Consider the following 17,761-nt stretch of genomic DNA (forward strand, 5'->3'; position numbering starts at 1 on the left):
GCGCTTATAATATTAGTAAGATAAAAATGAATGTATGAAATAAGTACCTAGAACGTTGCAGCAAACTTTTGTTAATAAAGTAATGATTTTTTATTAAAGTAAAATTATCAAGATTATTTTATATATAAGTAAATTGCCGGGTGATTGGGGTAGGACTGGACATATTTGCAAATATTGTAACTGCAACGACGATTATTATTTTTGAAGATATCCGGATCTTCTCTTGATAAAATAAACATTTATTTATGAGGAATTTGTTGTGAAGTCGTAAACAGACAATTAAATTTTGTGCTCAGGCCATTATATATTTGAATATTATATTGAATATAGGTCATTTCAATCAACAGATAAGAATTAGGAATTAAATCGGCGGCCGTCGGTAAACATAGAAAAACTTAACTGAACAGGAAAACTCTTTTTGGGAAGTCTGTTAACAAACGAATTAACTTTCTAAATAATATAATACTGCTAATACCACAATAGAATAAGTATTTAACCTCGGAATGACAGAGGTAATGCTGTAAGTTCGCATATGTTCATTTTGGTGTCCTAAAACCGGTATTTAAATTCTCATAAAATCTGGTTCAGGCGAATTCAGTTCAGTTTTTCTTACAAGAGAACACTGTAAGGAGACCGGCTAGTGGCAACACCGAAGGCATGCGCGCGCCGGTGCGAGGGCGCTGGCGTGCTCCGCGGCGGAGTATCGGCTCCGCGCTGTGTGGAGGCGCGCGTGTGACGCGTCGGCTCGCGAGACATCGCGTACAGTGTCGGGGTGGCCGCTCGCGGTGGCCCGCGGCATGGCGCGGCGGTAGCGGCGCGGATGTGCGCGCGCTCGGAGGCGGTCGAGCTGGAGGTGCTGGGCGCGGACGGCGAGCCGCGCGCGCCGCCGCGCCCGCTGCGCCTCTCGCTGCTCGAGCTGCTCGGCAAGCTGGTGCGCCGCGACCAGCCCGCCGCGCCGCGCCGTCGCACCAGGCACAACCATCGCTTCCGCACCTTCGTCTCCTGCGGTCCGTAGCTTGCCACATTCATACGTTACTGAGATGTAGGGGCGTATTACTTTTCTACCTGTAACGTTGCGTTGTGTTCACAACCATTGCTTAAAACTACCTCTCCTGGTGACCGTCACATACATTACGTATATATAGCTAGGAGTATGTATACGTGTATACATTTAGGACACCTTGTTATGTTGTCACAACTATTGGTTTGCACTTTCGTCTCCTGCGACCCGTAACTTACATGACGTAGGATACAGCTATGTAGGGGCATTTAGGACACCTTGTTATGTTTTCACAACCATCATTTCTTTACTTTCGTCTCTTGCGTCTGTAACTTACATGACACACATACCATATGCCTATATTCGTCGAATATTTATGTTGTAGCGATGTTAGTAGCCAAACATTCGCGAATACTTCAGCCGCTTAGGGTGAAGAAACGGGCACTTCGCTTCGCGTTTGCCAATATTGTTGAAACGCTAACCTAAGCCGCCTAAACACACAGTTGTGTAGGGTTATTTTTGCTTGGCCTTTGCGTTGAAACGCTGCGGCGGTGTATACAGCCTAATCTATATGTTGTATAGTTATGTAGAGGTATTAAGGGCACCTTATGTTGTGGTAATGGTGGAACTGTTGTGGCATCAAGATAAATATCCCGGAAAGATTGCACAATAAGCAAGGTCGCAGCGTCGCCCTGCGCGGTCAACGGCCGAGGCGACGGCGCCGTAGCGTTTCTTGTGTGACCCCGCGTGCTCACTGTTATTGATTATCTATCAATATTTTGCTGTCTAATAATTACTAAATTCACTTGCCAAATTATTCCCTATTACATCTACTCGGAATATCAGATTATTTTATATCACTTAGTACGTCTTTTTTTGTTAACTACTCGTATAACAGAATCCTTTACATAATCATTTTTTATGTTACAAAAATTAAGTACACTTATAATATAATACCCAGTTTTAAAGCCTTGCAGTCTAACATTTACTCACAATAATATAAGTAACATTTTGATTGTATGGTACAATAGAGAGCCACGTTATTTAACTATACAAAATGTAAGTACACTTATCCAGTTTTCTTTTGGGCCTTACAGTATAACATTTACTCACTATATGTATAAGTAACATTTTGGTTGTATATTATTCGTAGTACCACTAGAGAGCCACGTTATTTTCCACATATTGGGATTGTCATAAACTATAGTCTGTGACTATTTACCTATAACCTACTTCTATTCAAACAAGTTTAACTCACTAGATAAATAACATTTTGGTTGTATACAAGTGCGACGTAACATCTCATTATGCGACATAAAGGCTCGTTTGCTTTGAGCCATAGATAGAGGTTAGTCCATATAATCAGCCGGGTGCAATTAGGTCTATCCTTGACGCGACATTTTTTCAAGTTTTCTATATTATGTCGAGTTTGTAACTGATTCAAAGCAGACATCAGTTATCTATACATCTATACTAATATAGATTACAACCGACTCTAAATCATTTACGTACCTACCCACGAAATTAAAAAGGGAAAAATAACATACCTATTGATCAGTTTGAAGACGGAATTATTTAAATCGGACAGCACTATAAGATAAGCGTGCTTTAACTTTACAATTAATGGTACCTACCTGAGCACAGAATACATAATAATTATGTCCTTAGGGTTGGATGATTTTTTTTACCAAATTTATATATGGGACTTAATTTGTAATATACCCTTTCTAATTAAAAAAAAAATTCAAAATCGGACTAGTTAGTAGAAAGTTACACGTTCATACAAAAAAATACATCTCGAATTAACCTTCTTGTTGTTTTTCGTTGGTCGATAAAGAGGTAAAGTTTGTAGGTAATCTCTGGATCTACTGAACCAATTTGGAGATTTTGTTTACCACTAGAAAGCCACATTGTCTGTCAGTGTCTCAGGCTATATTTTATCCCCGTATTCCCACGGAAACGGGAACTACGCGGGTGAAACCGCGCGGCGTCTGCTATATCTGACATTGATAATAATAATAGTGAGCGATTGGAGTAGCGTGATGGTTTTGCTCTTCTCCCCTTTCCTACAAAGAGAGTACTAACATGCGACCAGTGAAAAAAAATATAGACAAAATTTCCTCCAATAGCGTCGGAGTTGTACCAGTCCCATGTCTTTCGTACTAATCTGATGAAAGAGATCGCGGTTTTACCAGTTGCGCGCCATTGGTTGAATTTTGTCTATTTCTCTTCACGTGATTATCTCGTTGGTCGCATGTAAGCGCCGATGGACTTGTAGTGGGCGGTCAAAATAGGCTGGTAATAATAGTAAAATGAATGAAGATAATTTTCCCACTAAATGAGGATAGAGATATTTTGACGTGAATACGTCATTGAAATTGCTTCCGGGTGCCATTCCAAAAAAAACTAATTTAGCAAAATCGGGGCATACAGTTTAGTGTTACAGCTTCATATTCAGCTATTATATCCATTTTTTTTAATTGTGTACATTACCACAGAAAACATATGTACAAGTTGACATTACCATTTAGAGCAATGTTTAAATATACTTAGTAACTTAAATTTTATTAAATTAGACAGTATATCATTGGTATTGTTATGTTTGACAGTATATCTTTGTATTGGTTACATAGATATATTTGTATAAGCTTTTAACAAAAATATACCCAAATAAAGCCCCTTGTTGCATGTCAAAAGAATGTCAGCTCGTTGATGAAAGTGTTTTTGCATAACAATAAAGAACAAGGTCGTCTGCTCGTAAGTCAGGTGTTTGCGTTCCATTTTTAAACGACAACTGTAATATCGAACTTCATCGTGATTATACTCGTAAACGTAAAATTATTTCCCACCGCTGCGCAGGCCTACTTTATCTTAGAGGTGACGAGTTGGAGCTTTAACCCACTGCCTTTGCTCAACTTTTGCTGGAAGCACACGTTACTTTGCGGAAGTTGTTATTTTACCTCCGCAAACTAAAGCATCCTTCTAATCATATATACATTCTTAATTATATAAATAATGACTAATTTATTGATTTTGCTATTATCCGCGAAAAACCGACAAATGCAAGCGACAACGTTACCAAGATCCGACAGGAAAACCTATGCTTATATATTCGTCATCGTTATCAACCTATTCAAGGCCAGGCCCGCTCGCCAAGTGGCACGTCGATTCTCTTTCTACGATCGCTTACGCTTCGGTAACTTGAAAAATGTATGGGTATGACAGATCTTGGTCACGTGACCTGTCGATAGCAAATGTCATTCCCATACATCTTTTAAATTTTCGAAGCGTTAGCGATCGTAGAAAGAAAATCGACGTGCCACTTGGCTAGGGGACAAGCCTCCCTCCATAGAGGAAAGGGGACTTGGAGCTAAGACCCACTACGCTACTGCAATGCGGGATAGCGGGCTTAGGGTGATAATATTCAACTCTAACAATTATTATCAGATGTTAATGATATAATGACCGACGGAATGGATGACTGCGGACTTAACTTGCTCTCCGAGGTACGGGGGTGTTACATTACCAACTTCCCACCTCCGGGCTGAGATTTATGACTGAAACTTTCATAACAAGAGAAGCAATTTGACGAACTCTCTGGCTCAGTTGGTAGTACTGTAGTTTTCAACAAAGAAGTCATGGGTTCATTTTCCGGCACAAGCCACTTTATGATTTTATAATTTCTTAATCACGTCTCGAGTTACGTCTGGTCTGGTGGCAAAAACGTACCGCCATGCGATTTAGCGCTCCAATACGATGTCGAGTAGAAACCGTTGGAAGTACGGGTTGAATAAATTTGTGCCTCTCCCAAGTAAGCCCGTTTCCATTTTAGACTAAAGTGCTTTTACTCGCGACTCGCGGACTTCGTGATCCAAAGACACATTGGCTAATCACTTGACCAACGAAGCAGTTTGATTTCTTATGTTATACAAATTTATTGGATTCTTGCCTAATATATCGACCCCATTTGAAGTATCCTTAATGCCGGTCAGGATTTAGGTCACTTGATTACATAATGAAAAGGTCTTTACTTTTAAAAGACATTCCTTCATCAATACCGAAAATTTTGGTTCCGTTGAAAACTTTTATAGTTTAGTAGCCGACGCAGGCTTTCGCTTTTAAATATTAATTGTCAAATCATAATTCAATTTTATGACGTGCTTGTTGATGTGTAATTGTTGCTAGTTAACGTGTGACACATTTTTGTTGTTTGTCAAAGGATCAACTAAGCGTTGCGAATGACGTAATACTTCACGCACTTTGAGTTTGTCAAGCCGCTCTATCTATGAGTAGATACTTAGCTATACTATTAGTAGTTAAATATTTAAGAGCTGTGATAGCTCAGTCGATATGGCAGCCGTCGATTCTGAGGGCGTAGGTTCGGATCCGGTCCGGGGCATGCCTCCAACTTTTCAGTTATGTGCATTTTAAGAAATTAAATATCACGTGTCTCAAACTTTGAAAGAAAAGCGTCGTGAGGAAACCTGCATGCCTGAAAATTTTCTTTATTCTATACGTGTGTGAAGTCTGTCAATCCGCATTGGTTCAGCGTGGTGAACTAAGGCCAATCCCTCTCTGAGAGGAGACTCTTGCTTAACAGTGAGCCGAATATGGATTGTTGATGATGATGATAGAAGTAGGTGCGTTTTCAATAAGTATTGATTCAACTTTATATACCTACCTAAGCTTCTTCTTTCCTGGGCCTTTACTTTCCTGGGTCTGGGTTACCTAAGCTTATCATTCGACTGAATATATCTTACATTACAAAAAAGAGAAAAATGAATTGTATGGAAGTTTTTATGTTCACGATTTTCTCAAAATCAATCGATCTAAATGGAATGCGGTTTAAAAAAAAATTATTAGCAAGTATTAGGATTGCTGAAAGTAATATTTACGTTATGGTATGGTTTCAATTAAAGAATTATAAATGTAATGCAAACACATCACGATTTACATCCCGTACCTATCTTAATTATTTATGTATTTGTTTATTTTAAATCAGTTGTTAGTTAATGTAATTAACCGAGGTGCCAATTAAATTATTATTATTCATATATCCTCATGAGCTTGTTTGGGCAGTAAGGAATAGTAACAAACCTCAGTCGTCTGTATGAATGTGGGTAGAGTTGGGTGGAATGCCATGAAAACGTTACAAACTACGTAGTGGAGAGTAAATCGATCGTCGTCTCTGCGGCGCCCGCCGCGCCTATACGTTCCTTGTACTGTGTACACCGTTGCTGTAGCTTTGCCGGCCTATTCACTAACTTTGGCGTATAGTAGCCTGCCAGCCACGTAATACATATTATAATTAACTTCAAATCAATAGCAACGGAATTTTTTCGTAGTCAGTAAAGGAATATCCACGAAGGGCTGTCAGTTTCCACTGGATGGCATTTTTTATATTGTAATCTCATATCGATATAAATACAGCATGTACTTGTACACTAAAATGTCTAGAAACGCTATAGGTACACGTAGCAATTATAGATTTTGCTTTTTAAGCATAAGCTATGGCTTCCAGTTAATAATTTTGATCAGATAGCAATAAATAAATAGTGTATATGAAATCACGTGACTTAAGAATTAATAACAATAGCTAGTTGGTAAAATTGGAGTATATCCAGTAAAGTTACTCAAAGTTAGTGAATAGGCCTGCTGTATCTGCCAATAGTAGGTACACTTCAAATTCACCCTTACCCTCCATTTGAACTTCTCGAGTGGAAATGTTAGGAATGCGTCGCCATTACTTTAAATGTATAAATGGTACCATTTGTTTTTTTTTGATCACTTATAAGTACTCGAAGTGGATTCGATTCCAAGTTTGAATTGTCTAGTGACCAAACATACCACTAGACTCTAGTGGTATGTTTCGGTTGTGCATAGTTAAATACTTTTGGAGTGATCTCTCCGAAGGATGCCAGTTTGCAATTGTGATTAATTACCAATTGAGTCTTTTACATAAATTAAAAGTAAAACCCCAGATTTTTAAATTTTTACCATCCGCCGCTGTAAGATGCTGCGTGATGACCAGTCTATGGTTGAACTGTAAAAAAAGTAAATTTCAATGAATCATAATAGCGTTCTACCATCATAAATCAAAAAAAATTAATGAATGTGTTGCCCTCTGAGGTAATTGCGAGTCGTGAGCCCTAAGACAAGCTTTTCATTAGTTAATAAGAAAGGAATCATCTTCATCATATCAGGCGATTGACGTCCACTGCAAGACATAGGCATTTTGTAGGGCCTTCCAAACATCACTATACTGAGCCGCCTGCATCCAGCGAATTCCTGCAACTCGCTTGATGTCATCAGTCCACCTGGTCGACCAACACAGAAAGGAAGTGCTTGACTCTGAACAACTTCATTTCCAATACACGCGGCTGAATAGATTTATTATCGATCTAGTGTCAACATTTTTTTCACCAAGTATTTATGAAAAAAAGTTAGTTCAAACAGAAACTTGACACACACGTACTACAAATATAATTAACCTAAGCGCTACTATAAACATAAAGTCGCATGCAATATGAGTAGGTGTTTGATTATCGCCTTAGCCAAATGTGCACGAACATTATGTTAGTAGGAAACCGTACAATAATAACATAACTTTATGGAACGGACACAAAACATTGACGTTCCCACAAGCTGGTTACGTGCGCGATTGCGCAAATTACGTGCATCCACGTGTATTACAAACGCAATCCTGATATTTCTATTATGATACTGTGATGGAAATTATTATAATAACAAATAACAATGTTAAAATCGGACTTTTCGCCCTCATGCATAGGATCAGTACATTTCCCAGTACAACAATTAACAATCCATTAGCTAATTGAAATAGTTGTCTTTATACATATAAAAATACGCAGGATTATAAATCCTATACTTCGTCTGAATTTGGATATAAATGGCGACATTGGTTTGCACAAGCATCCTTCCACTCCTTAAAGTTTAAGCTTAAACTTTAAGCTGCTTCCAATATGTTATTTTATAAATATCATTGGCTGCTTGCTGTAAATTAATTTAAAGTTGTAAATTAAGTAAAGCAAAATAAAGTGCCTTCGTTGTCAGTAGACATACATATTATGTTAATAGTAGGCGGCAAACCGACTGCAGAACTTCGTTATTATAGACAATTTAATGACAGCCACTGACGATCAAGTAATCTTACATGATTGTGTATTGGTTGCGATGTGCATGCCATCATGCCGATCGCGACCAACACACGATCAAATTTATCGGATGTCAAGCCGTTAGCGCTGCAGGCATGTGAGATTATTTCGATATTAATGTTTCAATATAAAGTGAAATTAAATTGAGATATTGTCATATCATTTAACTACCTACTTGAGTAATTCAAACCTTTTAAGTATGCACGTACCGCGTGCTATTAAGATGAATCACGGAGACAGTCACTTGTATCCAGGAAATTGGAAAATTGGGGTAACATTATCGTATTTAACATGATTATACGAAGATTTATGGCTTTCTAATTCAATGTGATATGTTCTATATAATTTTAAAGCGGCTATTTGTTTTATATTTGTGGTTTTTCAGATTTTTTTGGATATCTTTGTTTTACTCATCTGATTTCATTAAAATTAATATGTGTATGTAAATAGTAGTGAGCCCTTCAAGAAATTAAATATCACGTGTCTTAAAACGGTGAAGGAAACACATCGTGAGGAAAGTTAATTATCTGCGTGTGTGAAGTCTGCCAATCAACATTGAGCGAGCGTGGTAGACTATTGGCATAACCCCTCTCATTCTTAGAAGAGACTCGAGCTCAGCAGTGAGCCAAATATGGGTCGATAATGATGATGATGATGGAATAATAACCTACTCTAAAATCGTAGTAATTAAAACCGATACCCACACAACATTTCAATAACCACCAAATCTATCGATATCTAAAAACCCATTTTTTTTATAAATTTTCGTGTGCCTACTTTTAACCGTGCCTCAGACGTTCAGTTTTAACTGAGAACAGTCGAACCGTTCTGTACGTGTGTAGTGTGTGTCAGTTTTAACTGAAGAGTTCTTTCAAATTATTTGTGATTAAAATGTCGATTAGATATAACTGAACGTCTGTATGCCGGTTTATATGCTCTATTATAAAAAGTCACCCTTGCTCGTAAGTTTCTTTTATATTATCGTAATCGCAGCATCTTATGCACGCACAAGTCTGGACCTTACTCATTTTGGTTTCATTTTCTCCAGTATCCGGTTTGTATACGGAGGCGTTGTAAAGAACTTGGGCCATTTGTGCATAACAACCTACTTATGGCATTCAATGAATGAAAGTATAATAAAAATACATTCTTTCAATGCATGCTGCAAAGATCTTAAATAGTTTGACCTTCCTTTTTATAAATTCATGCTTTTAGATGGTTAAGTAATTGTGTTTAAATCTTTTTGTTACTTGTTGTGTTTCTCTAGTCTAGTACTTAATAGTTACGATTCAGTATCCCATTATTATAGTGAATGCTAGTGTTTTGCTTGTGGTTTTTAGCTCATGAGGTCCTGGGTTGGGCTATGAGATATTGAGTTTTGGTGGGTCTAAGACCCATACCCCTCTCCTATATGGAGGGCGGCCTGACTAGTAGTAGGCCGTTAAAGCTGATAATGAATACATCCCATCACTAGGCCATGGGCGAGGTGTAGGCTATTTCATATTTAAAACCTAAATAAAGCTCAACGGTGAAAGGATGCCCTAATATTAGTAGCTCAGTGACGGTTAATATCCCCCCTCTCTAGATACATAATCCCAAGTTCCTAACCATCCACTTTGTTTAGTTGGAGAGGTAAGGGCCTAGGAGTATGTTGGTTATGTCTAGACACAGTGGCTATTGTTCTTATTAAATAATGCTTCCATGTAACATTATTAAAAAAGTTTTCATAAAACCAGTACAACAAAGTGTTTATTAAGTCCCTGTATTATGTTTTGAGAGACCAGAAAAAAACTCACTTTACTGAGACACATTTGAGTGCGTGGGCGTGAGCATTCAATAGGTTGTTACTCCCTCTTCAAACCAGTTCTCGCTGAATGACGAGCAAACATTTTTTGCTTCAAATACATACAATCGGAGTAATATCATAAACGTTTGCATATTTTATTTCAAAGACGAGAACGAAGAAGAGATGACGTTATAAGAATTGTGTTCTGTCTTGTTTGATTTTCCCTATTGGTATTGTAGGTCAAATCTTGGGAGTTCGATTGGAATTTCTTCCAAACGTTTGAGTGGACTCAAGTCACTATTATAGAGTTTGTTTGGTTGATCGCACTAACCTCAGGAACTTCTTTCTGTTTTGAATTAAAGACATACTTTTGTGTTGGATAGTCTATTTATCGGGGAAGTCTAAAGGCTATATCTAGCTACGACTAATAGGAGCGCAGCATCATTGAAAAATGTAGCAAAAACGGGATTTTTTTTCCTTTTGAGAGCTTCCGCGCTCCGTGCGCGTAAACGGTTAAAGTGATTCAAAAATCAAACATAACGGAATTGTTTTCCTTCAAAAATTCTGCAATGCAATAATATGATTCATGTGAAGCTCATCTGATGATAGACTTGAAATATAGCCATAGGAAGTACGGAAGTAGGAACCCTTAAACTAACCTACATAGATCGAATAAAAAATATCTGCTTTTATTTTGACAAACACTATTTGTACTTATACCAAATCGTAAATCTATGATTGCTGGAGTATTTGAATTATAAGTTAATGTTTTAAAATATATTTTGAAATATTCGTTTATTTATTTAGGAAACAAATAGCTTATAAGTTTAATCCAGATCGAAAAGCCCATTTCATTATCATAAAATTACTTATTTTAGTTAATAGGTACAGAAGTGCGCGAAAATAGCACAGGCATAGTCGCAGGCAAAACTAGTACCTTATAATGCTGAGAGGGTCGGGTGGGAGGCCATAACCTAGTTAGACGTGTCTAGGATTAACCGATTAAGTTATTTTAAGCCTAACCAGCTAGGTGCTGCATCTGCGACTTTATACGGCATCGATTCGTGTTACACTAATTGCTATTAATTCGTGTTGATATAATGTTTTTAACGTTTGAGGTGTATTTTGATGTCGCATAGTGTATCATCTATGCAATATCTATAGAATATACTGTTTATACTGTTTCCACACGACACATTGTCTCCTTCTCGCGCGCGCCTGGTTCTCTCTCTCTTCCCAAGATGGTGAATAAAACCATATTATACAAAATGTGCTCTGTAAGTTTTAATTAAAAATTCAGTCTTCAATGTGAACCAGTAACCTTTTATCTACCAAAATCAATCAAGACTACTCAAGTTAAAATTAAATCTACATCAAACATCATCATCATCATCATCATATTAGCCGGTGGACGTTCACTGCATTCGACATAGGCCTTTATATGTACTTCCTAACATCACGATCCTGAACCGCCCCCATCCAGCGAGTCCCAGCGATGGCTTGATGTCGTCAGTCCTCCTGGTGAGGGGTCGACCAACACTGCGCTTTTTACTTTGTGCGGGGTCGCCATTCCAGCTCAACGAACTACGTGGTCCCGCCTATTTCCAGCCGCCTTTTTCGTGACTCGTTGAGCTATGTCGGCAACTTTGGTTTTTCTGCGGATCTCCTGAATTTCTAATTCGATTCTCGTTCTAGCATAGCTCGTTCTATCCATAGGCCCATAGTTAGCGACTAAGTCTCGGAATGATTATGTGATGACCTCCTATTGTTCCGAGACTACCTGACAACTTCTACACAATCACATATTGTGTTTGTATTGCATAAGATTGAAAGCAAGTTTTAATTTTCAGTTACCTTTCAGTGCAAGGTTACGTCTTTATCTTTATAGACGCTACATAAATATACATATAGAGTTTAAATGTCTAAAGCTGTCTTGTAGAAATAATAAGTGTTTATTTATTTTTTCATTTATTTCTTCGTATTATTGGGTATAATTACAGGAGTAGTAGAATTTTAATGATGATGAATGTCTGAGCACGACTCTCCTCTTAGAATGAGAGACCAATAGTCCAGTAGTCGAGAGTCTATAGTCCACCACGCTGGCCCAAAGCGGATTGGCAGACTTCACACACGTAGACAATTAAGAAAATTCTCAGGTAAGCAAGTATGGTTTACTATACTATACTACGGTTTACAACAGTCTACATTGCAAGGGAATACGAACGATATACGAGTAAGTTGCAGATAAAAGAGTTAATGGGCAGAAACATATTCCATTTAAACGCTAGACCGTAAATGGCACCACTTAAATAGCAACAATGAAATGATATTTCTGTCGCCCGGCGCCCGCCGCGACGCTGTGACGTCACCAGCCAGTAAACCTTCCATTTTAAGGTTCAACTCTGTGTTGTATATTTTTTATATGACTTGTTCTTGAAATAGCAAGGGTTCATAAAGCTTCACTGTAGCTATTTTATTGGTTTCTTTCTATAAGGGAGGCAATTAATGTAGGCAATTATCGAACACAAAAGCAAGTAATAAGTCTTTGATAGGTTGTTCGTCGTACTACTTCATTCTATAATAATAAGTACAAAGTTTTTATTAGGTGCAAGCTTACAGAAAAATCCTATTATAGTGGTAATGATTATTAAGATGATATAATACCTTGACCTTGAGAAATACCTTGTTATTGAATTGCACCACACTAAAAATAATATTCTGTGATTGCACTATACGATTGTGTACATAGTTCTAGATACATTTGTAAAATGGTGATAAACAAAAAATAAACCCTGGCTGAGTTTCTTGTTTGCTCTGACCAAAGCGCGTTTGAAACCCTCGTATCTTTAATTTTAAGTTTTCGACCAATTACTATTACCGTTATCTGATAATATTATTACCTGACTTTACGAAAGTGCTTGTAAGCTAAACCTAATTGAAATAAATGATCTATGACTTTGACTTATAGCGGAGGCTTATGGTAGGAGCCTAACTTTTAGATGTTGATATGTTTTACTAAATATACGGTGATTTCTCATTTTATTTACACGAGACCAAATCACAAACAAGCTTTTTTAAATTTTTGTGTGTCAGTCTTTTTGTTTATCTTTGAATCTATTTTAATGGGACATTTAATGAAAGACAGAGGAGATTATAGAGCAACATACTCTTACGAGTATGTTGCTCTATAGGCTAAAATAAAAATTCATGCTTCGTGCAGGATTTGCGTCAAACTGAATTTCACGTGGATGAAGTCGCGGGCGTCCGCTAGTCATATCCTATGTTTAAGCAACAAAATATACTCTAACATTAGGAATACCAAGAATAGTTACAAACGCTTAGGTTTAGGTGCTTAGAAAAGGTAAAAGAACTTTATGTTTATTACGGCGTTATTTGGCGCGAACCACTATAAACTTATCCAGATAGCAGATCTAGATCGGTGTTAGGTACTTACTTTCGTATACTATAAGGTGACCTGTGAACTACGCAATCGAGTTCAACTAAGTAGAACTTATTGCATGTTTGGAGTTGCAGCGAACTGAGGAAGCCGTGTAACTTACCCGCTCACGTATACGGCATACGAACTTAAATCCTGCGAGAGTCAGACATACCGCATTTTATGAAGAAAGAAAGTTAGGTAGCTTATGCTCCTATCATAGATAAGTAGTGTTGCCAGATGTCCGGATAAAGCCGGACATAGTTAGGCTTTTCTATATAAACGGCCAAAATAAACGGTGTCCGGCTTGCCCGGCTTTCGTTAGGTTTTACATTTCGCAAACGAGCGAACGACGAGTGTGAGTGACTCAAATGTCAGGCCAAAAGAAATGGATTGTCCGTGCTGTACAGTGAGCAAGAATGGCAGGATGAGGATATGGATATGGAATGGATTAAAGGAGAGAAGAGAAAAACAGGAAAGAAAATAGCTAGAGAGTTGGTATTCGAATGTGTCGTGGTACCATGCTGACTTCGGAGTCAGGAGGTCGTTTAGTCCGTGCGAAACGGAAACGCCCTGCCCAAATCGGCAGAAGTCCTCAAGGGATTTTTTCTTGTAAAATATCTGGTCACCGCAGGCTGTAAGTCTAATGCATTAGTAGCAGGACAGCACGCCACCATTGACTGTGGCGTGCTATAATTCGATATATGAACCCACTCATACGTACAGTATGAACTTTATTTATAAGCCTGTAATATTTACTGCCGCGTCGTTTGCGGTATTTCATCAGACTTTCAAAACGAAATAGGTTAACGGAATTTAAATTTATATATGACTAGCTGATGCCCCACGGTTTCATCCGCGTGGTTCCCGATCCCGTAGGAATACGGGGACAAAATAAAGCCTACAGCCTTCCTCGCTAACACTAAAAGAATTTTTCAAATCTCACCAGTAGTTCCTAAGATTAGCGCGTTCAAGCAAATAAAAAAACTCTTCGGCTTTATAATATTAGTATAGATTTTACACATATTTTTAAAAAGGATTTTTTGGTGGCGTTTAGGCAAAAAAGGCGGCTATGGTTCCTAAGCTAATACCACAGAACAATTAATCCAAAAAGCTAATTCCAAAAAGTCCAATCGAGCACCAGTAAGGTTATCTCATTAACCTTCCAAGTCTTGATATAAAATCTTGTAATAACTCAAATTGTAGATACCTAGTACCTAGTAACAGTCAGCGAAAAAGTCCTTGAATACGTATGTTTAATTAATTTTATAATTCTCATATTTTCATTGTTTGTTATTAGGTGCTTCTTGGTATAATGACTTGTTAAAAATAACCACAAAACCTTAATCAACCGTAAGTTATTGTTGTGGTTTCGATGGTGATTAGCAAAACAGTAGCTAAGCATTTTGCTGATCAACAATAATATGTGAATCATCAAATCGAAACCCTAACACGTAAAGGTGCTGATTGACTTGAGCATTCATTTGTAACAGAACATCGAGCATTCGCCTTTTTATATTTGTCGAACTGAACAACGAACTGAGCCAAGCATAGAGCCAAATATTGCTACGAACATCTTGAGGGTTGTAGCGAACGCTCTATTCTATGCTCGGCAAAGATATGTCTGCTGTCTGCAAATCTGCTCGCTAGAATGCTCGCCAGAACGCTTTATAGAATGCTCGCTAAAATGTTATCGTATTCTTCTATGATGTAACATTCGCACGAATGCACATTACAAGTGAATGCTCAAGTCTATTAGCACCTTAACTATTCAATTGAACAATGTATGTATTATAATGAGACATACAAGCATTGTATTATTTTTTTAATGACATGTTGGTCCTTGACTGCGGTCTCAACTCTCACGTGATGTTATGTGACGATGCAGAAAAAGATGAAAGCGGTCTTACTTGAAAGAAGTATTTAAAAGTTTAATCTACCCATATCTCTGTCGGGTTCTACGCGGTATCGTACTGGAACGATAAATATTTGTAATAAATTGTAACTAGCCAAGGCCGATTCATTAGATCAGACCTAAGCCAATTTAGAAAATAGCAAAAGACGAACGGCAAATCCCGAAAAATCTCTTTAGTTTTTGATTGACTCTACCCTAACTCTTTCACCACAAAGTATTGTTTTTTTTTCACTTTTGTCATTTCTGCAGTTTTTTTCCCGGGAAGCACCACCAAAAAGTAATATTGTAAAAAACTTTTTACAAATTTTTGCTTTCACACATGAGGGGCTCTTGTAGTCCACGGGGCCCGTATCATTGATACGGCTGATACAGCGTTAGCTACGCACCTGCCTGTGTTATGGATACTAAAATAGCTGACACAAATGCACAACATTGTTGTTCCGTAGCCACAACACCTTGCAGATAGGGTTTTCCAAAGTGGCAATCGAAAACTTAATGCGTTCCGCTCTTTGTAAAAGTTTCCACTCGTACAATTGTGATCAACTTCCATAAAGCGACAACCGCTTGAGCTTGAATTGTTGTTTGTTGCAGAGAATGAACGGAGAATCAAAGCGAACAACAGAGAATACAACGCGCAGTTCCGCTACGCTGTAAGTTGATGTTACTTTTATTATTTAGCTTGTATTTAGAAATAGAATAGAATATAAAATACTTTTTTTGTTGTTATACTTGTTTATCTTTAAACTTAAACTACCTAACGGTAGTGGTTTCTTTCGAGCGATACCTCGTTAGTGGCTTATGTTACGTTGCGACGACGCTGCGTCGTTTTCCGTACCTATATTTTTAATGGCATACATTTAAGCATTGAGTAGTCGCAAGTGTTGGCATACAATGCGTTTATTCGTTGCCACAATGCAACGCAACACACTAATGAGGATCGCACATATTAACGAAAACAACAAACGTCGTAACGTAACTCAAGTGAGTTTGTTGCAATATTTTAACTTGCGTTATTTATTACTAGCTGACGCCGCGCAGTTTCACCCGCGTGGTACCCGTTCCCGTAGGAATGTGGGGATAATATATAGCCTATAGCCTTCCTCGATAAATGGGCTATCTAACACTGAAAAAATTTTTCAAATCGGACCAGTAGTTCCTGAGATTAGCGCGTTCAATCAAACAAACAAACAAACTCTTCAGCTTTATAATATTAGCATAGCTTAATTTATTGCCTAACGGTTTGTATCCACTGATACCACTAATTCGCTCATTTAAAAGTTAATAGGTATATAATGAATATTAGAAAGAAAGGCTTCCACAAACTATATGTATATGTATGTATGGCTATACCTATATGCTATAAGCATGCGCAACAATTTTTTGACTTTTATAAAATGACAAAAGCCTGGTTATCAAAGGCTTCTATGAATGTTTTAAAGATTATCCCTTTGAACTCCCAGTCATCTTATTTGTAGAACTGGAAATTAGTATGGTAGGTATAATACTCAGTACCAACTACCACATAATATGTATATAATACTCGTAGTTAGTACAAGGTCTTAGAAGGTCTGTTACAGTTTACATAAATAATAGTAATAAACAAAATTGCGTGCACAGAACACTTTTGTTTACTTGAAATCATAGTTTTACACGACTAATCCACTCGTAAATATAAAAATTAAATTAAACTTGCTACCATATGCAGTCCGCATTGTGTGAACCATGTGTCATATAGGGTGTTTTCTTGGCACAGATACAGTTTATTTTAGAGTTTTGCTAAATTTCTCAATGAAGCTGCTATATGTGGAGTAGCATATTGGATATTTTATATAATATCCAAACGTCGTTATGTGGTCGTTCGCAGTTGTTTTGCAAATATTTTTGCTAATGTTTGAGACTTAGTGCAACAAGTTTTAAGTGCAATAATCAAATTTTGTTATTAATTTATTATGTATGCCATGCGTATGTATGTATGGACTAGATTCGAACCCATACGGGGCCCTCAGTCATGAACTGGTTCTTGCAACGTGGCACGATCCAAACTGCGACGCGATGGCGCCCGCAGCCGCTCGCAGCGCGCGTTGGGAGAGAGGCTGAGGGATGGGGAGTGAAGGTTCCGTTACATAACACTATCTGACGGTTCATGAATGTCATCTTCATTGGACTCATTGACTCATGTCAACTCATTGGAGTTGTTGTTAAAATGTTGGGTTCGAAACTAGTCGGGCATACTCCAACGTTGTATCTATATATGTCTCCAATATATTATAAAACGTGAGTTTTAGACGTTTTATAATATACTAGTGGACGCCCGCGACTTCGTCCGCGTGGAATTTAGTTTTTCGCAAATCTCGCGGGAACCACGGATTTTTCCAGGATGAAAAGTAGAATCTATTTCCATTCTAAATTTCAGTCAAACCGTTTCAGTAGTGGCGGCGTTAAAGAGTAA

At 37.8% G+C, this 17,761-nt stretch overlaps 1 protein-coding gene across 1 annotated transcript in view; it reads left to right on the forward strand.

Moving 5' to 3' along the window:
- Positions 1–716: 716 nt before the first annotated feature.
- The window catches only part of LOC112051862 (probable phospholipid-transporting ATPase IM), a 45,235-nt gene continuing 28,190 nt past the window's right edge, over positions 717–17,761 (forward strand). Inside the window, exons 1-2 of the mRNA XM_052886471.1 lie at positions 717–1,007; positions 15,904–15,962. Of these exons, the coding sequence (XP_052742431.1) occupies positions 821–1,007; positions 15,904–15,962 (246 nt within the window). The 5' untranslated portion in view covers positions 717–820. The remainder of the gene's footprint in view (positions 1,008–15,903; positions 15,963–17,761) is intronic.

The sequence above is a fragment of the Bicyclus anynana genome, chromosome 17 (genome assembly GCF_947172395.1).
Source record: "Bicyclus anynana chromosome 17, ilBicAnyn1.1, whole genome shotgun sequence".
NCBI classification, from domain to species: domain Eukaryota; kingdom Metazoa; phylum Arthropoda; class Insecta; order Lepidoptera; family Nymphalidae; genus Bicyclus; species Bicyclus anynana.